The following is a 25,185-nucleotide window of genomic DNA, read 5'->3' on the forward strand; positions in this document are numbered from 1 at the left end:
GAGGTTCCCTTCTCCGCGCTGGCCCCCGGGCAATATGGCGGAGCCTTCAGGGTCCCGTCGCGGAGGAAAGGCGGCCCCCACGGAACCAGCCCGTCTGCAGATCAGTAGGCCCTGATCGCAGGCCAGGCCACGGTGGGGGGGGGGGGGGGGGGGGGGGGGGTCGGGGTCCCGTCGTGTGCAAAGTGAGTAATCCACGCCAGAGACTGGGCAAAACACATCAGCCACTCGGTCCATCGGGACTCCCGACCGGCCAGCGCCCAAAATAGAGTGCCGGAGAATAGAGAAGCCGGCGTTGGGGCGGGATTCGTGCCTCCCCCCGGGGAGTCTCCGACCCGGCGCAGGGGTGGAAAATCCCGGCCATTATGTGGGTTGAAATATCCCCCAGAGGACACTGGATAATAATCAGGATCAAGTACATAGAACATACAGTGCAGAAGGAAGCTATTCAACCCATTGAGTCTGCACCGACCCACTTTAAGCCCTCACTTCCACCCTACCCCCGTAACCCAATAATCACTCCTCACCTTTTTGGACACCAAGGGCAATTTATCACGGCCAATCCACCTAACCTGCACGTCTTTGTACTGTGGGAGGAAACCGGAGCACCCGGAGGAAACCCACGCAGTCACGGGGAGAACGTGCAAACTCCCCACAGACAGTGACCGAGCGGGCATGGAGTAGGCTGGCGATCCTTCTTCTTAGCCGAGGAAATTTATACCCTTCAGAAGATTTGGATGAAAATTTACTTATTGCTATTTACTTTTCTGGATAATGTAAAAAATAATTTAATAAATCTTTGTCCCTTTTTAAATGGTTGGTCCCATTGATAATTTTGGGAAACAACACTTGAGCATTTTCCTTTAATACCTGCTCAGTTCAGGACACTACACAGAGAAAACAGTATTTCTGCACTGGATTCCTTCCAATAACAGCGGACAAATACCCTGAAAGTTAATTCGCAAACCAATTCAATGTATAACTCCAATCCAAGAAAATCAGTACATAATACCTTTGAGGTTTCAAGAAATAGGAGATGAGAATATATCTGAAGTATTCTGAAGCCTAATCATCCGTATTTTATTATTCGTGCATTCTTAAATGTCAAGCAACTTTCCAGATTCATTCGCAGCCTCTTACCTGCAAAATACTGTACGTCCATCCCTGACGGATGCGGTCCCTTGCCCAGACATTGTGGCCATTTTCAGCCAGTTTTTCCACCAGAGTATTTTGAGCTGGAGTCAGTTTGACATGGGAGAGGTCAAGTGGACTAGGCTTGTATCCGCTTGACATCAGGTACCTGGGACAGAAGTAAAAAAGAGTTTTTAATTTTAAAATAATGAAGTGATGCCAAAGGAAGGCAGTCCAATTATTTGTGATGAATGTAGGAATTTCCGATATAATAATAATAATTTTTCATTGCCACAAGTCTGAAGTTACTGTGAGAAGCCCCTCGTTGCCACATTCCAGCGCCTATTCGGGTAAGCCGGTACGGGAATTGAACCCGCGCTGCTGGCATAGTTCTGCATTACAAACCTGCTGTCTAGCCCACTGAGCAAACCCAGTTTTTATATTGTATTACAGATAGTTGATGGAGTAAAGAGTGGGTGTGTATGACTGCTGCAGTCATGTTTTTCAAAAATCCTGGTTTGAAAGGTTGGGAGCTAGGGGTGCGTTTGCGTTCAGGCCATTGCAAAAGCTTGGGCTAATGCAGTTTTGTTTGGATTAAGGGGAGGTCCCTGTGGAGTTGATTAGGTTCGAGCTTGGTAAGATTAATGTAGCTACTGGGTACAGCTAAAGTATCAGGCGATTTGCAGAAAAGCAGTTCAGTTGAGATCTAGATGGAGCTATGAGCAGAAGTCAAGTATTTTGCTCTCACTGCAGTTTGATTAAAGATATGTCTGTTGACAGATAAGCAGTTTCCTTCCAAGCAGTTCAGAATTGTCTGGTTAGAAGGTGAGCTGAAACAAGCTGAGAAGCAGCTTCGGAAGAATGCAGCCAGAGTTTCTGCATGGTTCTGACATGAGTGAGGTCTTTTCTTTAAGGCCGTGTCAAAAGATCTCTCTTTCTCAAGACTAAGTATCCAGACATCTCGGTGAAGCACGTATTCCTGAATGCTAAAGGTATTTAACTTAGGGCAGCACGGTGGCACAAGTGGTTAGCACAGTTGCCTCACAGCGCCGAGGTCCCAGGTTCGATCCCGGCTCTGGGTCACTGTTCGTGTGGAGTTTGCACATTCTCCCCATGTTTGCGTGGGTTTCACCCCCACAATCCAAAAGATGTGCAGGGTAGGTGAATTGGCCACGCTAAATTGCCCCTTAATTGGAAAAAAATGAATTGGATACTCTAAATTTATTTTTAAAAAGTATTTAACTTTTTTTGTTGTTTGTGCCGGAATATAGTTAACTGTTGGGGGTTACTGTATTCAATGTATTAATTAGCATAGATTAAGGAGTAATTGCAAGATATTTCCTGGTGTGATGTTGAAGATATTTTAATACTGTATTAGTAATAAAGTTTGTTTTAATATACTATATCCTTACTTATCGTGGAATCACTCTTGGAGCAAGGTATCCTTCCCTCACAATCTTACAAAATTAAAATAAAATATTGGGGTTTCTGCCCAGTATCCTAGTCACTGTTGGGGTGTGGTCTGGGATCAGAATATGATGAAGTTCATGTATTCACATTCAAACCACTTGTACCACAATTCCGATGTGTTATTATTTTTACAGGTATTAACCTTTATATTTTAAATAAGTTTATTCCTGCATAACAATGGCACTAAGACAAATGATTGCCATTGTATCGAGTGTTGATACCTGAACCTTGGTAGATTGACAGTTGTGCTCTATCCACATTCTTAGCGGGAGTCACGTACACAGATTTAGTCTGGCCGTGGGAAGCCAATAGCGTATAATTCTTTACTGGCAGTACTTTGATTATCAGCCTGAAGCTTAGTGTAGCTGAAGTATCTAATTTTAAATCACAAGCATACATGCCTACATGATTTAAGATTCTTCAGTCAAAAGGTTACCATGGAGATAGGTTCAGAATAAGCTTAACGGTGGCTGCCTTCCATCTCGTCAGATGAAGGTTTGTGTCGTAGTGGCCAACTCTGTGTTAAGCATCGGCTGGCGTGACTCGGGATTCTCTGCCTCATTTTCTGCAGAGGGAGACAGTGGACTGAGAGGATGCGCAATTCGCCAGCCTATGTTTTCCCTGGGCCCTCTTGTCGGCCAGCTGAGGGCTTTTCATTTCTGCTCATTTTTTTTCCAAAGCCGTCAGCCACCAGAGGTCAAGGCCAGCCACGACTGTCTCCCAGTTTTCAGTATCAATGTCCATCATCTTCGTTCTGTCGTTGAAAGGTGCCCTTGCAGTGGCAGGATGGTCACCCAGGCGGTTATGACCCACTGGCCAGTTCGCCTTATAGAAAAGTATATGGCGCCCATCCATATGGTAAACATGACAGGACAAGTGTAGACGTTGTTGGCTTAGTGATGTGCACGCTGATGGAATTCGCATGCTTCAGAGCCTCAGAAGTGGCAACCTTGCCCCACCTTAGTTGACTTTGCCCAGCATGTTGTCATGGAAAGTGGAGATCACAGAGCCGCTTCAGGCCAGCCAATTTTCTGCAGCAGTTTAAATGTTGAGCCTCAAGGGCAGCACGGTGGCGCAGTGGTTACCACTGGGACTACGGCGCTGAGGACCCGGGTTCGAATCCCGGCCCTGGCTCACTGGCCGTGTGGATTTTGCACATTCTCCCCGTGTCTGCGTGGCTTTCACCCCCACAACACCAAAGATGTGCAGGTTAGGTGGAGTGGCCACGCTAAATTGCCCCTTAATTGGAAAAGAAATAAATCGGGAACTCTAAATTTTAAAAAAAACGTTGCGCCTCTGTTCGTGCGGCTAAATTCCTTGGTGAAATCGGTAAATAAACAGTGATCTCCTTTGCTATAGCATTTCCGTGCAGCTATCAGACTGATGCAGCTACCAGTATGAGATGATCCAGGGTCCCAGGTTCGGTTCCTGACTTGGGTCACTGTCTGTGTGGAGTCTGCACATCCTCCCCGTGTCTGCGTGGGTTTCCTCCGGGTGCTCCGGTTTCCTCCCACAGTCCAAAGATGTGCGGGTTAGGTGGATTGGCCATGCTAAATTGCCAGTAGTGTCCTAAAAAGTAAGGTAATGGGGGGGGTTGTTGGGTTACGGGTATAGGGTGGATATGTGGGTTTGAGTAGGGTGATCATTGCTCGGCACAACATCGAGGGCCGAAGGGCCTGTTCTGTGCTGTACTGTTCTATGTTCTATGTTTTATGATCAAGTCAATTATAGATCTCCCCGCATAATAATGATAGCAACCAATTTAGTACAATTTCACAAAAACTGTATGTTGATAAATAGTAATGTTTTTGATTCTGCCACTTAAAAATCAAAAACATGGTACAATTCATCATTCATGCCTAAACTAACACATGTCAATGTCAGCACTTCAGGAGGAAGGTTTTCTTCCCACTAATATTGGAAGTCCCCAATATGAACCAGTCAGATCGGTTGGAGCACAAAACAAAAATAAAGGTTAGAACCAATCAGTTAGATATTACTTTCCACAACTGTGCTCCTGATTGCCCCGTGTATGGCAGAAATATTTTGAGAAGCTGATTTTTGAGAAAACATTCGTCACACTGTCAAATTCAGCAGGACCCGCTAACTATAATTAAGGTTCTGATTCCTGGCCACAGCCTGCTAGATGGTGAGACTGGGTGGTTTCCCGGTGGGTAGGCCTTCAGCAACAGGCCACGTCGCATAGCTGGAGGAGAAGGAGGAATGGTTTGGTGGGTGCTGCTCAGGGAGATTGGAGAAGATCACTGTGGGGCTGGCTGGGGTATATTTAGGGAGGTAGGAGGTGATCGTTGAAGAGGTTTCAGAGCTCAGGGGAGCTGGGGATAAGGTTTCAGAATTGAGTAATTGAGCCAGAGGGGTATCCTGAAGGGAAGAGTAGATTGCTTGGGGAGGATCATGGGGGACTGGGTCATGTTGTTACTAGATTGTGGGCCATGAGAAAATGGGGAGTTAATTGGAACGCCAGAGTCTTGGGCAGTGTGATCGCTGGGGTGATTTGTTATTGGCTCTGTTGCAGCTGACCTCATCTCCTTTCAGCTGACAGGTTTCCTCAAGCCCTGAAAACCCAAAAAGCTAATCGTATAACTACAGTGGAGAAAAACCTTTTTCTTCCCCCCGCTCCCCGTCTCAAACCCACTCTTTTTGGGGATCCATGTGTGATGTTGTACGAAGTAAATAATGGCATGATGGGAAAACTGGTCAAAATACTGGGTACAATGAAATTAAAACTGACTTCGCATGAACTAAAGCACAAATACAATCAGAGAAGGTCAAGTTGTTCTGAAGTGCCTGGGCTCTGTAAACTCTGATAAGACTAACTCGTCATAACCCAAAGCAGTCTAAATACGACAAGATAGGGTCAGGACGAGTATCCGCTGATTCTTAAACATGCGATCAAAAGACAAGATAATGATATGAGACCCAGCGTCCTGAAGGGTCAGCAAGATGACGCCTGTTTTATGATATTGTTTATATTTGTACTTCTGATCGAATTCCTGACCAAACTCAAGTTACGTAATCTTGATTCTGATAATGTATAAATACTGAGCTGATTCTCTGTGAAAACGCAAACTTGGGAAGGAAACAGCAGTTTGCATTGACTGCTCCCTGACTTCAAGTTTCAGCCATTTCTGCATGCAGTTGTAATTCGCTAATAAAGCCTTGTTTTGTTTTCTTAACGAGCGTTGTTGAATCTTTCTATCACAGTCCAGAAGCGGGAAAAATATTGACTTCAACACGTAATAGAAAACATAGAAAATAGGAGCAGGAGGAGGCCATTCAGCCCTTCGAGCCTGCTCCGCCATTCATTAAGATCATGCTGACCATCCAACTCAATAGCCTAACTCCGCTTTTCCGCCACATCCTTTGATCCCCCTTTGCCCTAAGTGCTGTATCTAACTGGTTCTTGAAAACATGCAATGTTTTGGCCACAACTACTTCCTGCGGAAACAAATTCCACAGGCCGACCACTCTCTGGGTAAAGACATTTCTCCTCATCCCCTCAGACTGTGACCCCTGGGTTACGGGTATAGGGTGGATAAGTGGGTTTGAGTAGGGTGATCATGGCTCGGCACAACATCGAGGGCCGAAGGGCCTGTTCTGTGCTGTACTGTTCTATGTTCTATGTTCTAATTCTTACTCCTTGTTTCCTGTCTGCCAATCAGTTTTCTATCCATCTTAATACACTACCCCTAATGCCATGTGCTTTAATTTTACACACTAATCTCTTGTGCGAGACTTTGCCTTCTGAAAGTCAAAATATACCACATCCACTGGCTCCCCCTCGTCAACCCGACCAGTTACATCCTCAAAGAATTCCATAGTTTTGTCAAGCATGATTTCCCATTCATAAATCCATGCTGACGCAGCCCGATCCTGCTACTATTTTCTCAATGCTCTGCTATAAAATCCTTGATAATGGCTTCCCTTTCTATTTTCAGGATTTTAAAGTTACTCTAGTATACCTGAATTATTCCATCAAAAAGCAGATAGGCAATGGGCTCTCAAAACTACGAGAAAGTGCGCAAAATATCCCCTTATAATCTGTGCAACCATCTCCAGGAAAAGGCAGCATCTGCTTTGCTTATTCTGCAGAGAAACATCATTCCCACTTTAAGGAACTGCGGACACATAAGGCCACTTGCTGGTTTACTGTGTTTCAATCAACGCAAATGTAATTGAGAGATATTTTTAACGATTGCTAAAATAAGCAAAACTTACGATTTGGCCAGTTTTACTTTCTTCAGGTTTTCTTCTGCCTTTTCATCGGCCATTCCAACATGGCAACCCAATGCTAACAGGGTTCTGAGGAGAGATGTTTAAAGGGAAAAAAATATATAGTTTTTAACATTCATCTAATTGAGCTGAAGATCATGTGCAGTGTTCAGAATCGCACGGTACTGACTTTAGAGTTTCGCCTGACATTTGCAAGTTGTAGTTTCTTTCCGGTTCGTGCAGTCTGTAAAACTCCACAAGACAAGGATGCAGCTTCTTGTTGTCATCTCGAATCTGCAGGGAAAGAAAAGCAATGATGAGCAGTCTCATGTTTCTTCCACTGTGAGAATATTAAAACCTGTTGCAGCAGTGTCAACTTGCACAACAGGCGCCCTAATGTGCCTCCAATTTAAAGTGATTAAGTGCTTCCTGAGTGCACTCTAAAAGATTCATCCTCACGGTAGCACAAGTGATTAGCGCTGTGGCTTCACAGCGCCAGGGACCCGGGTTCGAATCCCTGCTGGGTCACTGCCTTTGTGGAGTCTGCACGTTCTCCCAGTGTCTGTGTGGGTTTCCTCCGGGTGCTCCGGATTCCTCCCACAGTCCAAAGACGTGCAGGTTAGGTGGATTGGCCATGATAAATTGCCCTTCGTGACCAAAAAGGTTAGGAGGGGTTATTGGGTTACGGGGATAGGGTGCAAGTGAGGGCCTAAGTGGGTCAGTGCAGACTCGATGGGCTGAATGGCTCCTTCTGCACTGTATGTTCTATGAAGACGGTAAAAAAAGCCCTCGCTTCACACAAGGATGAATTTTATGTTTGGAAATCAATCGTGCTAACCCCTCGCGCTTACTTAAGGTCCGCAGGATGACAAAGGGCAGCCAACCCAACATCACCACACTGATCTCTGATAACATGGAAGTCAGGCGAGCAGCAAAACCGGCCATCCCAACAGCCATTTATAAAAAAATTAATTAACCAGCGATTAAGCTTGTTAACAACCTAATAACAATTTTACGTTGGAACAACGGAATCCTACAGTGCAGAAAGAGGCCATTTGGCCCATCAAGTCAGCACCGACCCTCTGAAGCAGCACCCTACCTAGGCCCCATTACCCACTCTATACCCGTAACCCCACCAAATCTGCACATCCGTGGACACTACGGGGCAATTTTAATCATGGTCAATCCACCTAACCTGCACATCTTTGGACTATGGGGGAAACCCAGAGGAAATCCCTGCAGATGTAGGGTGAAAAGTGCAAATTCTACACACACATTGACCCAAGGCTGGAATTTAACCTGGGTTACGGATGCTGTGAGGCAGCAGTGCTAACCACTGTGCCACCGTGCCACCCCGGTGGATTTTTCGGGTGTCCAATTTCGGCCAAGGTGAAACAAGGCGGCACTAGGATGTCAGACTGATGGTCCCGGTCTAGGACAGACCGAGCAGAGGTGGCAGCACAGTGGCATCCAGAAGGGATGGAGTAGCCTGGGTAATCTTCAACATTGACTCTGGACCCCATGAAGTCTCATGGCATCAGGTCAAACGGGCAAGCAAACCTCCTGCTCTTACCACTTATCACCCCGCCTCCAAATGGAAGAAGCAGAGAGGAAAGGGGGCAGAATATACTGGTGGGCAGCTTTAATGTCCATCACAAAGAGTGGCCCGATAGCATAACTACTGACCGAGCCGGCCAAAATCTAAAGGGCATAGCTGTTAGACTGGGTTGGCAGCAAGTGGTGAATGATCCATCAAGAGGGAAAGACCTACTTGACCTCATCCTCAACATGGTACCTGTCGCAAGCGTCCATGACGTTTTGGTCGGAGTGACCACGACATAGTCTCTGTGGAGACAAAGTCTCACCGTCGCACTGAGGATTTTGTTGTCACTGCCACTGTGTTAAATAGGATAGATTGCGAACAGATCTAGCAGCACAAAACCAAGCATCCAGAGGAGCCAGCAACAGCAGAATTGCTTTCAACTACAATCTGTAACCTCATGGCCTGGCATATCCACAAATCCACCATTACCATAAAGGAAGGGTTATCAACCCTGGTTAAATGAAGAGTGCCGGAACAAATAATAAAAACTGGGAAGGGTTTGTGATCAGGAAGCAAGCGGCCTATGGGGTAATTGGCTGGCTTCTTGCTGGGCGGCCGCTAACTGGCCACAAAGCACTTTGTTGGATAAAGGGTGGGGGTAGGAGTCAGCATCCCACTGAAAAATGTAAAATTCACCCGTTAAGCATTGTATAATGATTTCAAAATATCACTGGAAAATCCATGTATAGAATCCTATCAGAATACATGTTTTCAATAATAAGATTTGGGTTCTACTGCTATTTTTCCCTTTTCGGTGAATGATTAACCTATGTTATGTGACAGGGACAGATCAGGGTTTAAACATCTACTCAAACTCCAGAGGCTGGAGCTTCCATTGAAGATTAAGTGCACCATAGCGTGGAGTGGTAGAAAGGCACTTTTCATTCAAATGCCTGGACAGTCGCAGTATTATACTGATTAGATCAAACTCATTTTTTATCATCTGTTATTTCATAGAATTTACAGTGCAGAAGGAGGCCATTCGGCCCATCGAGTCTGCACCGGCTCCTGGAAAGAGCACCCTACCCAAGGTTAACACCTCCACCCTATCCCCATAACCCAGTAACCCCACCCAACACTAAGGGCAATTTTTGACACTAAGGGCAATTTATCATAGCCAATCTACCTAACCTGCACATCTTTGGACTGCGGGAGGAAACCGGAGTACCCGGAGGAAACCGACGCACACACGGGGAGGATGTGCAGACTCCGCACAGACAGCGACCCAAGCCGGAATCGAACCTGGGACCCTGGAGCTGTGAAGCGATTGCGCTATCCACAATGCTACCGTGCTGTTATCCTGATGCTCTGGTTTTTTTATGACAAATAACAACGTTCCTCTGGTACGAATGTGACGTAAGCACCTTCTAAATGAGTTCATGCCGCCTTAAATTCAGTTCAATGTTAATATTTTCCAAAAAATAATTGGGCAACAAATTAACCTTTCAGTTTCGTCACCCTCGAAACACTGCTCATGAATACTTACTCAGACATTAACTTTTAAGGTGCGTCTTGAGAAATACATGAATAGGGTAGGAATAGAGGGATAAGGTCCCCGGAATGGTAAGGGGTTTCAGTTCAGACGGGCAGCATGGCCGGAGCAGGCTTGGAGGGCCGAAGGGCCTGTTCCTACGCTGTAATTGTTTTGTTCTTTTATTCTTTAACATTTTCATCATATAATTAATTCTTACACTTGAAGCAATATAACGAAAAGCAGGGATGTAAGCAACATAATGTAATACAGGCAACATAATTAAAACCATAATTAAATTCTTACTGTTCCATACGTCCAACCTAACTCGATCTTTGTTAAAGACCAAAGTTCGTGGATGTTTTCAGCTAATCTCTCTCGTATTCGTTCCAGATGAGGTGGTAGAACAATCTAGAAAGAGGAAAAAAACACTTACTGAAATTGAGCCTTCATTTTAATGCCAATCAATAAACTATAATTCATCAATAGAACTGCAGTTATGTTTGAAACCTAGAATTTAATTATTTCATAAAAATTATAAATAATGTCAAATCATTAACGTTGTTCGGCATGTTACAACCCTGAGGACTAAACATTGAGCTCAACACCACCTTAAGATTGTGACCTTACCCCGCCATCTTAACCCCCTTTTTGTGCCCAACTCCAGTCCTGCCTTCTCGTGCAACAAAAATTCAGCCCAATGACTCTGTGCTTTCCAATATTTCTGTGGAAAAATGTTCTGCTTTCATCTAATACTGGATGTCAGATAGTGACAGGGAAGGGGCAGGGTAAGATAGAGCTGAACACTGCCAGCAGGCATGTGAAAACTAACACCATATTTTCAGATGAAGTCGCCAAGGGTCATTATGTGGATGGGAAATAAATAGAGCTCTGGATATCTCTAGAGATTAACAATACAGACACAGGAAGAGAAACCACTGCATGTGGGTCCCTTAATTATGACCAGATAAAAATGGGACCGGGCGAGTTCAGATCCACATAGCTGGGTGATGGAGAAGAAGCATTGGTGGAGGATATTGGTGGATCAATCGCGTTGAGGACTGCAAGTTGTGAATGAAGAGTGCAAGTGGTCCCGGGTTCAATCCCGGCCCCGGGTCACCGTCCGTGTGGAGTTTGCACATTCTCCCCGTGTCTGCACGGGTCTCCCCCACAACCCAAAGATAGGGTAGTGGATTGGCCACGCTAAATTACCCCCTAATTGGAACAAAAACAATTTAATTTTAAAAAGATGAGGAGGGATTGTTTACCTTCGTTACTGTCGCACAGAATGTAATTTGTGACTTTGATAACTGATTTTGGGAGGGAGTGTCTAATTAGATCTGGAAGCTCACGGGGAAGAGCACGTCACAGCCTCAATGGGATATCTAGAGGGGCCTCGGAGATTAAATTTTGTATTTTACCTATCCAACCTCTTGTTTTCCAACCTGCCTCAGTAGCACCTACCTTTCCTAATGGGGCTCTTTGATTGGACCAGAAGATTTGACATCCTGTCCACTGGTCTTAATTGGACCGTGAACCCAGGAATGGCCAATTAGGAGACAGCCTCTAATAAAATCGCTGAGCCAATCCTGCTGTGAGCAAGAATAGGCTCGGGATCTCCATTTTGTCCTGTTGGCAGGGCCCCCAAGCCTGCAGCAAAATTCTGCCCCAACCAACATGGAAGGCAAGATAGCTGGGCGGCCAACAATTCAGTGGGAACAGAGTCAAGCCGACATGAGATCAATCTCATGGATAAGTTGAGATCAGAACATTTTTGGAGTTGCAGGACATACAGTGCAGAAGGAGGCCATTCGGCCCATCGAGTCTGCACCGACCCACTTAAGCCTTCACTTGCACCCTAACCCCGTAACCCAATAACACTACCTAACCTATGATTAGGAAAGTTGTGGAGTTAGAGGCAGCAGGAAATGAAAATGAAAAATGGAAATCGCTTATTGTCACGAGTAGGCTTCAATGAAGTTACTGTGAAAAGCCCCTAGTCGCCACATTCCGGCGCCTGTCCGGGGAGGCCGGTACGGGAATCGAACCGTGCTGCTGGCCTGCTTGGTCTGCTTTAAAAGCCAGCGATTTAGCCCAGTGAGCTAAACCAGCCCCATAACATTCGAGGGAAGTTTCGTTCAACAGGTTGAAGATAAGGAAGGTAGTGGAAAAGGAAACTGATCTGATGGTCTTGCTTTTCCGGCAAAAAACATTCATGAACTCTTTACGCACATACTTGGACTTGACGGTGGAGAAGGAGTAGGAGAATAAAGGCACCATACTGTGGATGCTAGAAATCTGAACTAAACGTGGAAGTGCTGGAAATACTCAGCAATTCAGGAAGTATCTGCGGGGAGAGAAATAATAGCTAGCAGAGGAATATGAGGATATTGCTTCAGAAGATGATTTGCGATGGGGAGGAGAAGATTAGGGGGCGGGATTCTCTGGTCTTGAGGCGTAAGTGTTGACGCCGTCGTAAACACCGTCGCGTTTTACGACGGAGTCAACAGGCCCCAGGAGCAGTGATTCTGAGCCCTACGGAGGCCAGCACGGCACTGGAGCGACCCACGCCGCTCCAGCTGCCGATACCAGCCTCAAAAGGGTGCCACGGGTCTGCGCATGCACATTGCGACCGGCGAGAATGCACGCGGCTTCCTTCTCAGCGCTGGCCCCGACGTAACATGGCGTAGGGCTACAGGGGCCGGCGTGGAGCAAAACAGGCCCCCAGCCATAGAGGCAGGCCCGAGATCGTTAGGCCCCAATCGCGGGACAGGCTACAGCGGAGCCCCCCCACGGAACGGACCCCCCTCTTTCCCCCCCCCCCGCCCAAACCAGGCCGCCTCCGAAAGGATGCACGCCGAGGTCCCGCCGGGTCTCGTCCACATGCGGACGGCGCCGGCGGGGACTCAGATTCTTCTTGCTGCCACTCAGCCCATCCCGGGCGGAGAATCGCCGGGAGGGCCGCGTAGAGCGCCCCCCGACCGGCGCTGCGCCAATTCGCCACTCACCGGAGAATCGGCGGACCGGCGCCGGGACGGCGTCGCCCGATTGGCGCCCGCCGATTCTCCGACCCGGCGTGGGCTCAGAGAATCCCGCTCAGGGTTATCTTAAATAATGAGCAGTTTTAGTGACGGAAAGCAAGACCTGCTTGCTTAACGCGGTGCAACCAGATCTGCTCAACAATTATGCTAAATTAAATAAATAATAAAACGATTCTTAAATTCAAGCTCACTGCTAAGAAAAAGTAAATTTATTTAACAATGTTGAATGTGTAGACATCAAGAAAATTACATTTCATTATAAATTTTTAATTATGAAATACAACTCACACGTGTGACTATAGGATGTCAAGGTCTACAGAATTTTGGACAGCTACAATTAGAGGTGTGTGAGATTATATTGTAGCTTCAAGAATTGGGAATTTTCAATTAGTGCGTGCAAATCCAGCATTTGGAGGAAAGATGGGAAGAATAACAGTTGGAAAGTTGAAGGATGGATATTTAATCCAATTACCTGAGCTGTATCCACAGGCGAGGGAGCAAATGCGGTGTGTGACAGCGATTGTGTGGGTCCGAGGAGGTTTCGAATACCATCAAAGTCATGCTTATACTCCTTGATGGGCTCAATTCGGATTCTTTCCTTCGGCAGCAGTGCTTCATAACAAGGACAATAACCAGGAGGCGGCAAAAACTTGAAATCTCCATGTCTGCCACCCAGCAGGAATCGAACCCTGCAAAGCAGCAAGATATAAAACACGTATAAAATCTACATAAAACAGTCTCGATCTAACATTTATTGACCACGTCAGAAATGACAGTCGTGAACGGCCTGCTAAACCATAGTAGCTAGTTAATTTTAATTTTTTTTAAATACAGAGTACCCAATTCTTTTTCTTCCCCAATTAAGGGCAATTTAGCGTGGCCAATGTGCACCTACCCTGCACATCTTTGGTTTGCTTGGGCGAGACCCACGCAGACATGAGGAGAATGCGCAAACTCCACATGGACAGTGATCCAGGGCAGGGATCGAACCCGGGTCCTCAGTGCTGTGAGGCAACACTGTAGCTAGTAAACAAATGCTGGGAGTTAAATTGCCGCGCCGTGCGACATCTAACGCCATATGAATCCCGCCCATTTTGGGTGGAATCACTTTCTGGCAAATTCTGGCATATTAGAGTGAGACAGCTCGCCTCGCTCTAGTATGCGTTACTGAGATCTAACCAAGGCGTAGGATCCAACTCCCTTGCGTTGGACAGCCTCTGGCGAACGCCGTTCAGTGCTGGTCTGCACAAACGGGGACCAAATGGAACGGCGCTCGTGGGTCAATCCCAGGAGATTAGGCACCAACTCTGGGCAGGGTGGTGCCCTGGCACTGCTGGTGCCACCTGAGCACCCTACCACTGTCAACTTGTCACACTGGAAGTGCCACCTGGGTGCCAGCCTGGCACTGCCAAGGTGCCTAGGTGGCACTGCCCAGCTGGCAGGAGCACCGTCAGGGAGCCAAGCTATCATTTTTTGCGTGGTGGTAATTGGGCCAGGGTGTGCCCTGCGTGGGTGTGGGGTGCCTGGGGACCGCCTTATAGTGGGTTGGGGCAAGGGGGGGGGGGTTCTGGAGTCACATTGGGGGCTCAAAAGATCCCCGCTGAGGCCCCCTATCTACCCGGATGCGCACTCGATAGCGGGGTCCTCCTTGGCGTTTCGAGTGCCAGGGAACACCCACTTAATCTCGCGGGACTCTGTCCTCATTCGGGTAGATCGCACCCATCATCTCCGACTACCAATTAAAAATAGCCTGCGCAGTGAATGCCACAGATGTTGGGAGTCATTCAGAAAATGAGCGGGTTCTGGGACACAGTGGACGGCACAACATGGGAGAAACCAGGGCCAAGGGTTTTCGAATGCTGCACTGGCCAGATAGTTCGAAGAATTGGAAAGGAAGAGGGATGTCCGACATCCACAGAGTGAGGAGACCCTCCAGACTCGCACTCAGAACACGGTAGGAACAGACAGACGTGGAGGGCAACGCAGGGTCAAGCAGACGACCACGGTGCGGTGACCCAAGAGGTTCAATAACCGCACAAGTGGTCAAGGTCTGTGAATGCATTTTCAAATGCCACATTTTACAAAGTGCACATCTAGCCTCAGCCACAGCTTATTTCGCCACATCCCAATCATCGTGTGCAAGTAATGTTTATCACTGGGCACTCTTAACCAAGCCTACACCTAACATTGATGTGCTTCACCTCACCCTCAAAAATACAGCACTGCTGCAAGCATCACACCCACACCTTACAGCTTGAACACACTGCCAGCGATTCAATCATATCAGGCACATCTCCTAAACGGATTACACAACACTCCCCAGTCACGCCTTTGTCTTTCTTTCAGACAAGGCGTACAATTGGGAGGAGGCAGGAGGCAAATGGAGGGGGTCAGGAACACCTGCTGTCCTTATTTCTGTCGAGGTGACAGTGCTGTCACGATTGGAACAGCCATTCCTGAGGCCAGGCCCAGCGGCAGGGCTGAAAACATGGAGGATGAAGATATCCTCATACCTTCCCAACTCTCCTCCCCGTGCCCCGCTCTAACCTTCTACTTTTTTTTTCCCTTTCAGATACCCATAAAGCAGTGAAGACAGACAAAGAAGAATGATGATGAAAACACAGAGGATATTAAAATAGTACTTACTCAAATGGGCAATGAAATTGTAAATATTTCTAGGCCAATTAAGATCTGGCAAGACAGCTTAAAGGCTCTTATCTAGACTGACTGATCTAGATTCAAACTCAAAATGACAGCATTCTAACACAATACACCACCTGATCCACAGGGGCTTTTTTAAGAATTAGAAACTGTGGTTATAACACAGCTACAACTTAGATTTGACGAATTTCAAAGCAATGTTTTCTCACAAATATCTTTTAAGGCAGGAAACTGAAGATTCTATAATTAAGCATTTTAAAGCAAGGCATCAGGAATATATCAGAGCCATCACTCACCTGACTCCTGCAGAAAAGCTAACCACAGGGAAGAAAAGACCATCGATGTTAAAGTTCTCAAACATGCCTTGCACAGGGTGGCCATTCGTCCGGAAAGAGATGCTGGGGACACTCAAATCAATACAGCAGCTAACAACATCATCAGCAGCGAGCATGTGTGCATCAGGTGAAGCGACTGCCTTGCTAATATGTCCTGTACACACAAAAGGAAAAGTCAAATTTGCTGTTTTCAACGTAACCCAATAAAATGTCTGCCTACATTTCCTGTCACACCTCTCTGATCTGTATTAAGAAATAACAGTCTAAGGAACAATTACGACTGTTTTATATGTTGTACCATGCCCACAGAACAAAAGTGACAGTACAGCAGCGCGGATATGAAGTTGGTTGAGTGCCAAAATTAAAATAGTGGTGAACGGTTGTTCTTTCAGACTGCAGGAGGGTACAAGTTGTTCCCCAGTGATCAATGCGAGAAGTACTGCTTGTCCGAACATATATCAATGGCCTAGACCTTGGGGTACAAGCCGCAATTTCAGAATCTGTGGATGACGGGCAGCACGGTGGCACAGTGGTTAGCATTGCCGCCTCACGGGGCCGAGGTCCCAGGTTCGAACCCGGCTCTGGGTCACTGTCGGTGCGGAGTTTGCACATTCTCCTGTGTTTGCGTGTGTTTCGCCCCCACAACCCAAAGATGTGCCCCGTAATTGGAAAAAATGAATTGGGTATCATAAATTTATATTTTTTGTAAAATCTTCGGATGACACAAGTACTGTGAACTCTGAATGTGATAAAAGTGGAGAGAACGCAGGCAGGTTGGTGGAATGGGCAGATGTAAATTTCATGCGGAGTAATGGGAAATGATTCATTTTGGTGGGTGTTATAACCTGCACGGCATTGGAGCAATTAGTCTTCCATGAGCCTTGTTGAGTACAAGATCCCCCGCTTGAGGGGCAGGGAGCCCATGGACAGGGTAATAGACATTGATATAAAAGTCGGCCAGATTTGGAAGTGACACCTCAGACCCTGCTGGGACCTGATGAGTTTTGAAATTCCTTTACAATAAAACTAGTTTCTCTTTCTCCACTTGATGGAACTATCAATTAATTAGATACGTGCTTTAAGATATGAACAGTGGTTTTAATCTACTTACTACAGAACCAGCCTGTTACCCGTTGAAATCTCGATGAACTGACAGGCTGGCTCTGGACAAGGGTATTTATACAGCAGTCCAGGGGGAGGAGTCGTGGGTGGAGCCAAGGGTGGAGCCCTGTAAAAACTCCTGAGCATTCCCAGAGCTACTCCCCCTAGTGGTCGGATAACGCTACTGCGCTTACAATGGTATTGGTAAATACAGTGTGAATTACTAAATTACATTCGCCACACCACTCGCCTTGGACTCGTCTGTGGTGACTAAAGTATGATGTGGACATGCCGGCGTTGGACTGGGGTGAGCACAGTAAGAAGTCCTCAGGTGAATGTACCTGAGGAAGGAGCAGTGCTCCGAAAGCTTGTGTTTGAAACAAACACGTTGGACTTTAACCTGGTGTTGTAAGACTTCTTCCTGTGATTAAAGTAGGAAGACTTGGGAGAGGCAAAATAAAATAAAAAGGTACAATTCTAAAAGGGGTGCAGAAGCAGAGGGGCCTCGGGGTGTAAAATCATTGAAAGTGGCTGGGCAGATTGGGAAAGCAATTAATAAAGCATATGGGATCCTGTATTTTACAAGTAGGAGCAGGAATACACTGGAAAGGAAGTTACAATGAATCTGTAAATAAAGAATATTGATTCAGCTTCAACTTGCTTATTGGGTCCAATTCTAGTCACCATAGTTTAAAAAGGAAGTGGAAACACAGGAGACTGTGTGGATAAGATTCACAGGGATGAGGAACTTTAACTACCTGGATAGATAGGACAAATGTGGGCTGTTCTTTGTAAAGAGAAGATTAAGAGGAGGTTTGATAGTGGTGTTCATATCATAAGGTTTGGACGGAGTAGATACAGAGTACTGTCGCTGTGAAAGAAGGGTCGAGAACCAGAGAGGACACCGATTTCAGGTGACTGGGAAATGAAGCAATTGTCAGGTGGATGTACCTTTAAGAAATGAGTGTTGATCAAATAGCTGCAGTGATGTCAGTGTGTGGGCAGAGCTGGGCTGGCTGTCTGTCTTTTACTTTCGTTTTTGAGCTAGGAGCTGCAGTGTGTTTAGTTTTGTTTTCAGAGTTGGAGAGCTGTGTTCAAAGCAAGCAGCTGTGTAATGATCTCTCTCTACAAGCTAAAGAATGTCTTCAGCTCACTTGATGATTTCAAAGTAATACATGTTTCTGTTGAGAATTTAAACCTGCTGTCTTTGTTAAAGGGGTTTAATTTATGGATGTTGTTTGGAAAGTTATTAAGGGTTATCTATAGAATACCGCATATTTTGGCGGGTTATCAGGGTTGGGAGTTGATAAACTGTTTATTGTGTGTTTATAAAACGTTAACTGGATTCATAGAATAAACATTGTTTAGTTTTAAACATACTTTAGCTCTTTGTTGCATCACACATGTAAAGTGGGCCCTCGTGCTCCCCATAACCAAAATCTATTTAAAGTTGTGGGTCAGGTGAACCCAATGATATACCTTCATGTTCTCTAAACCCTGGCCCATAATACATTACTGGCATTTGAAGAAATGTTTTTGCCCAGCGAGTTAGGATCTAGAGTGCACCGCCCAAGTGTGTGGTGGAGGACGATTAAATCGAGGCTTTTGAAAGAGAGTTGGACAATTATCCAAGAAGAAAGTTTTGCAGGTCTACAGGAAAAAGAAGGATTTGGACGAGGTGAGTTGCAAAGAGTTAGCATGGACACAATGGGCCAAACAGCCTCCTCCAATGCTGTAAGCATTGTATAATTCTACTTTCCCACATCAAACAGACCGCATCAGGATAATAAAAGCAAAATACTGCAGATGCTGGAAATCTGAAACTCGAACCGTTATCTCGGTTTCTCTCTCCACAGATGCTACCAGACAGACTGCATTAACACTTGTATAGAGCAGTAAAACTTTGATTTCAATTTTGATAACAGATCGGGGCAGCACGGTAGCATTGTGGATAGCACAAATGCTTCACAGCTCCAGGGTCCCAGGTTCGATTCCGGCTTGGGTCACCGTCTGTGTGGAGTCTGCACATCCTCCCCGTGTGTGCGTGGGTTTCCTCCGGATGCTCCGGTTTCCTCCCACAGTCCAAAGATGTGCAGGTTAGGTGGATTGGCCATGCTAAATTGCCCTTAGTGTCCAGAATTGCCCTTAGTGTTGGGTGGGGTTACTGGGTTATGGGGATAGGGTGGAGGTGTTGACCTTGGGTAGGGTGCTCTTTCCAAGAGCCGGTGCAGACTCGATGGGCCAAATGGCCTCCTTCTGCACTGTAAATTCTATGAAGTCATCATTCCGATAAGTGATGACGGCTGGGATTCTCCGGGCATTGCGATTCGATTTTCTCACCGGCAGCACAGCCCTGACAGCAGTTTTCTGGGTGTCATAGGGTGGTTACAATGGGAAATCCCATCGACACTCGGCGGGAAGATAGAATCCCGCCACCAGCGAACAGCACGTGGCCAAAAAACACGGGGCTGGGGGAACCAGAGAACCCTGCCCCACGTTTCAGGTGCGTGACCTTTCATCAGAACCATCGCCTCTTTTTTTTTTTCTCTCTACAGATGCTGCCTGATCTGCTGAGTATTTCCAGCATTTTCTGTTTTTACTTGTCAGCATTCACAATCCTGCTTTTCTTATTTTATCTTTAATTTTCCCTTTTTTCAATTATTATTCTTACGTCATCTTCAATTTTATTTGATTACGTAAAAACGTTAAGACCTGAATGAACAAAAGACAAAGTGTTGACCTTATGGCGTCTTCGCAATTGGATATTCTCCTGGTTGAGGCCAGATAGTTCCAGCAGGATTTTAGGTTTACTCAGGGTCTCAAACCTGCTCTCTGTTGAGGAACAGTCACCTCCGCGTCAGGCAATCAAGGGCAGCTGGCAGGCTCTCAAAGCTGAAGGGTACCAAAGACACCCACCAGGGTGGAAGGTGCTGTCACCTGCGGTGACAGGAAGGGAGAGCAGGGAGAGAGAGGTGAGCACCACCCACCTTGACGGGCAGCACGGAAAAACTTGGAAAAATCTTGAATTTTAAAAAGGCCAAAGCTGCCAGGCCACACCGTCTTTAGAAGAGAAATTACCCGGCCTCCTGTCTCCAATCAGCGGAGCTTTTACCCTTGGCATCAGGAAACCTTTTGACCATGGAGGGACTCGGAGCTCAGCCAGATGCTGTTCTCACCCATGCACATTTTACAACAAATGTATCTGGACAACGTAAAGAAGAAACTCCATTGGATATTTCCCCTCTTTAATCCCAGGGTCTTAAAGGCAAACTGTTGCAAGTAGCAGAATCTAAATTAGGACCTTCTACACTATATGCTACAACTTAAGGCTTTATCCACTGGATCGTTAGAGAAGCAATGACATTTTAAGAATATGTTTTATTATATTTGTTATAAATGAGCCTCTCTGGCAGATCACAAAATAAATCCAATGTTAATCCTATCAGTCAATTTGAGTATTGCTGAAAAAAAAAAAAAAAATTTTGTGGAAGCTTTTCATATTGCACTCATCAGGACAGTCACAAGAATACGATGTAAAAGAAGTCAACAAAAAGCTTCTACAAAAATGTCTTCTTTTTCAGCAATACTCAAGTACTGTACGACTAAATGACTATTTCTGCCTTGCGGACCTTCAGATTTCAGGAACCAAAGAACACAAGAATTATAAATTCTGAAAGAATAATGTAAAAGGAAGTACAAACATAAAAAAGATGAACACATCTCAATCCCTAACGTGTCCCCCCACGTAATAATAATTAATAATCTTTATCAGTGCCACAATTAGGCTTACATCAACACTGCAATGAAGTTACTGTGAAAAGCCCCTAGTCGCCACACTCAGGTGCCTGTTCGGTACACAGAGAGAATTCAGAATACCCAATTCACCTAACAAGCACATCTTTTGGGACCTGTGGGAAGAAACCGGAGCATCCGGAGGAAACCCAAGCAGACACTGGGAGAACGTGCAGACTCCGCACAGGCAGTGACCGAAGCCGGGAATTGAACTTGGGTCCCTGGCGCTGTGAAGCAATAGTGCTAACTACTGTGCTACCGTGCCACCCCTTGTGCACCTGTCAGGAAATAAGTGTTCTTTATATGCAAATATATCCATTCAACACATCAACATATCATCAAACAATCTAAATGACAGACTAATGGGAGTCAATGGGCTGGTTTAGTACAGTGGGCTAAATAGCTGGCTTGTAAAGCAGACCAAGGCCAGCAGTACGGGTTCAATTCCCGTACCAGCCTCCCCGAACAGGCGCCGGAATGTGGCGACTAGGGGCTTTTCACAGTAACTTTATTGAAGCCTACTTGTGACAATAAGCGATTTTCATTTCATTTCAAGCTCAGAAACAACAGTCCTTGTAATGAGTAACAGAACCCAAAGAGCAGAAGGATCACTGACCTGACCACAGATGAAGTCCATCGAAACTGTACGAATACAGATCGTCTCCAACGCCGTTGCTCCCCCAGCCCTCACCTCCTCCTGGGTAAGGACTGTAACCCTCTGTTAAAGCCCAGCCCACTCGCAAGTGAGTAGCCTGTGGTGTCACAAATGGGTCCACATAATCTACTATCAGTTCGAAGTACCATTTCTTGTACTGTGTAGAACCTTCATATGTGCCCAAAAAGATATTAGGCCTCATGCTGGAATTTATAAAAAAAATCAAAGTGTTAACTGCTGTTGATTATAGGGTATTTAATTATTGTAGTTCGATTCGAAGGGAACGATTTAACTGAATGGGAACAAAATCCCACGGCGCATTTAGCCATGTGTTTCCTGGCCCTTATAGTGCAGAGAATGTGGCTTGCGTTTGATAAGGGGCCACAAAGGGGATGGCCAAGGCCACACATAGCCCTTTGTACAGCGAGGAGCTCCGCTCACCGGAACTCTTCAGTGTAGCAAGAGATCTAAAAATGGTGTCCTGATCTCTGAGGCCTCCAAAGCGACCCCGACACCAACCCCCCATCCCCCCCCCCCCCCCCAAAGCCCCAACGCAATAGGGGAGGGTCTCTCCCCCCCCCTCTCCCCCCCCCCCTCTCCCCCCCCCCCCCCCCCGAATACCTGCACAGGACACCCCAGCCAGATCGCACCGTGGAAAAAATGGCAACTTGGCACCTTGGCAAGCCAGCCTGGCATCCTGGTAGTACCACCTGGGCAGTGCCAGGCTGGCACCTATTTGGCACTGCCAGAGTGCCAGGCACAGTGCCAGGGTGTTAGCTGGCAGTGCCAAGGTGCCCTCCTTCCCAAAGGGTATGCACCTCCGGGCCTCCGGTCTCCTGGGAGATCCCACGCGTGCTGATCCGTTTGGTCCCCGTTACTGAACTGCGCTCGCCCGAGTTCTCCGAGGCGAGTGAGATTGATCCCACGCCTGGATAACTCAGGAATCGATACGTTAAACTGAGACTAGCTGTCTCGCTTTAATATGCAGATGGGAGGGATTCACATCGCCAAGTCTAACGCGATCCTGCGAGGTGTTGCGAGACGGGTAGATCCCAGGAGCGGGGTCTCCTGACTTTTAACGGCCACACTACGCCAGAGCTGCTTTCCGGGCATAGCGTGGCCATTAAATCGCGCCCTAAACGTTAGATAAGTCAAAGCAAAAATCAGAATATTTCCTTTTATGGGAAAAATGTTCCCTCGGTCCACGAGAGTAAATTAGATAAGAGTTTATGACAGATGGGGATGAATCAACCAGTCATCTGACAGTAGAGCCCCTTTGGGAGAAAAACAAGGGAAAAAAATCTCTAACCAACTTTCACCCAATTGAATCATTTTCTGCACGTTTTGGGACATGTCTATACACTCATGTCATTTAGAATGGAGAAACATTAAAAGACAGTTTCTCTTCAGAGGGCACTCACCAGTGCCCACCACGACTTTGCCCAAGACCATCAGACAACTGTGAGCCAGCTTAATCACCAGAATCTCCAGTGAGGCCTTCATCAGTTGCCTTAGACCGTTCCCGTTGGTGCTTCACAACTTGAAACAAGCCTTCAGCGGCTGCCTCTGGGAGATCGGGACTCTGAGGCCTGAATGTGCTCAAAGATAAGTTGCCCGGGTATTTTTTTTTGCCAGGATTCAGAGGGGCCATTTAAATGGAACTTTATTTCTCTAGAATGTTGTGTCATAAGCCTTTGGCTGCGCTTTGAGCTCACTGCAGCCTATTGGGTCATCTCAGATGGCAATGCGTACAGTATAATATACGAAGGTGGGTAAAGGAAGTACCATGCCTCCTCGTCAGCAAAGAAGATATAGTTTTATAAAGAAAATCCTGAAAACCAACTGAAGCAGTGTGCATGTTCAGCAATTTTGCAAACTTTTGAGAGTTATACCTGGTGACATAGTTAATCAGGTTTGTTTGGAGCAACAGATCACGACCTGGAAAGAGATTCTCCGTAATAAGATTTTGATTGGCGCGTACAGCTACACCATTGCAGACACAGAGAGAGCGCAATACATCCAGCACCTGCAACAATAATAAAGTGGACATAAAAACTGAACTTAACAATTTTCTTTGGCACCGGAAGGCGTTTGTTTTGAGTGGTAGATTGCAAATTTAGGGGATAAGTGGAAGCTCTAAAGGTAATCTCGTGACCTGGTGGGTAGGCGATCAATGCCCCATCAAAAAGAACTGAGCTTAATCAGCCAAATAGCTTAGATACAGATGAGCAATGACTATGTTTGAGCTAAACTGGCTTTGATCTGGTGGAGCAGAACAATGGGAACTTACTACAAATGTCCTCAGCAGTGATTCTTGTCCCTATACCAGGGGCTGGTATAGCACAGGGCTAAATCGCTGGTATTGAAAGCAGAGCGAGGCAGGCCAGCAGCACGGTTCAATTCCCGTACCAGCCTCCCCGAACAGGCGCTGGAATGTGGCGACTAGGGGCTTTTCACAGTAACTTCATTTGAAGCCTACTTGTGACAATAAGCAATTTTCATTTTTATTTCATTTAATTTCTGAGGACCCCCAAGATTTGAAATATAAAATTATCCGTCATTTTATCACCTCCCTGCATTAGCAGCCTTCATAGGTGCACGTACCTTGTGATTGCGTCCATGTTTGTCCAGCAGAGAGATGATTGATTTAATGTGGTTTTCTGTGATGATATTCAGAACTTCAGGACTTTCAATCAAAACACAGTACAACACTTCGAGGATACCTATAGCAGCACATGACAGGAAACATCCATCAACAATTTTCAATAATGTAGCATCTTCCACAACAATCCAAGGAAGAATACTACTTTGAACTGAAGATGATACTCAGAGGGGTTACAAATGCTTCAGTAAAGAAGATAAAAGAAAAGAAATAGGAGCAAGAGTAGATGCTATGGTCTGTCCAGCTTGCTTTGCCATTGAATATGATCACCTTCAGTTCAACTTGACTTTTTCACCTGCTCTCGAGACCCCAGCCTTAAATATATTCAGTGATTGAACATCCACACCACACCTGGGGGGTGGGGAATTCTAAAGATTCCTTTGAATCTCCTCATCTCACTCCTAAATGATCGCTCACTTATCCAGAGACTGTGCCCCCATGTTCTATATTCCCCTGCCAGGGACAACAGCGACAACGTCCATCAGATTAATCCCCTTCAGAATCTTAAATGTTTCAATAAGACCATCTCGGATTCTTCCAAACTCCAGCTCTCCAGGCCGAATTTACTCAGCGTCTCGTCATAGGATCCTGTGTTCCCAAAGATGTGTGGGCTTCGGAGGGTTTAAGGGGGAATTTGAGAGATGGAATCGAGCGGACAGAAGGCATGACTACCCAGACTGGTGGACAGGGAGGACAAAACATTTGTTTGTTAACAGAATGACCTAAAATACAGGTTAAATAATAATTATCTTCGTGTAGTGGGGCGCTAGGTTGCATAGGGCAGTGGGAAGGAGTGGGTGTGAGACCAGTAGCCATATGACTGACTGAAAAGTGAGCACAAAACTGTCGTAGAACTGTCGACAATTAAGTTTGATAAATCTGAAATAATGACAGTATGCCTCCTTCCAGTCATAAAAGCGCCATTTGCCACAACTGTTTTCAGTCCCAATTTTATATTCAAGCCGATACTGCTCCTTTTACCCTGCAATTTTGTTAACAAGCCCATAGAATCCTACAGTGCAGAAGGCGGCCA

The 25,185-nt window shown here is 46.1% G+C and overlaps 1 protein-coding gene across 1 annotated transcript in view; it reads right to left on the reverse strand.

Moving 5' to 3' along the window:
* LOC119957898 (ryanodine receptor 1-like) overlaps positions 1-25,185 on the reverse strand; it is a 463,450-nt gene that overhangs the window by 327,028 nt on the left and 111,237 nt on the right. The window contains exons 17-25 of the mRNA XM_038786087.1: positions 24,095-24,213; positions 23,383-23,516; positions 21,452-21,693; positions 15,904-16,096; positions 13,419-13,635; positions 10,212-10,316; positions 7,022-7,125; positions 6,838-6,921; positions 1,138-1,297 (exon numbers count right to left, since the gene is read on the reverse strand). Coding sequence (XP_038642015.1) covers positions 1,138-1,297; positions 6,838-6,921; positions 7,022-7,125; positions 10,212-10,316; positions 13,419-13,635; positions 15,904-16,096; positions 21,452-21,693; positions 23,383-23,516; positions 24,095-24,213 — 1,358 coding nt within the window. The remainder of the gene's footprint in view (positions 1-1,137; positions 1,298-6,837; positions 6,922-7,021; positions 7,126-10,211; positions 10,317-13,418; positions 13,636-15,903; positions 16,097-21,451; positions 21,694-23,382; positions 23,517-24,094; positions 24,214-25,185) is intronic.

Source organism: Scyliorhinus canicula, chromosome 27 (genome assembly GCF_902713615.1).
Source record: "Scyliorhinus canicula chromosome 27, sScyCan1.1, whole genome shotgun sequence".
Taxonomy (NCBI): Eukaryota; Metazoa; Chordata; class Chondrichthyes; order Carcharhiniformes; family Scyliorhinidae; genus Scyliorhinus; species Scyliorhinus canicula.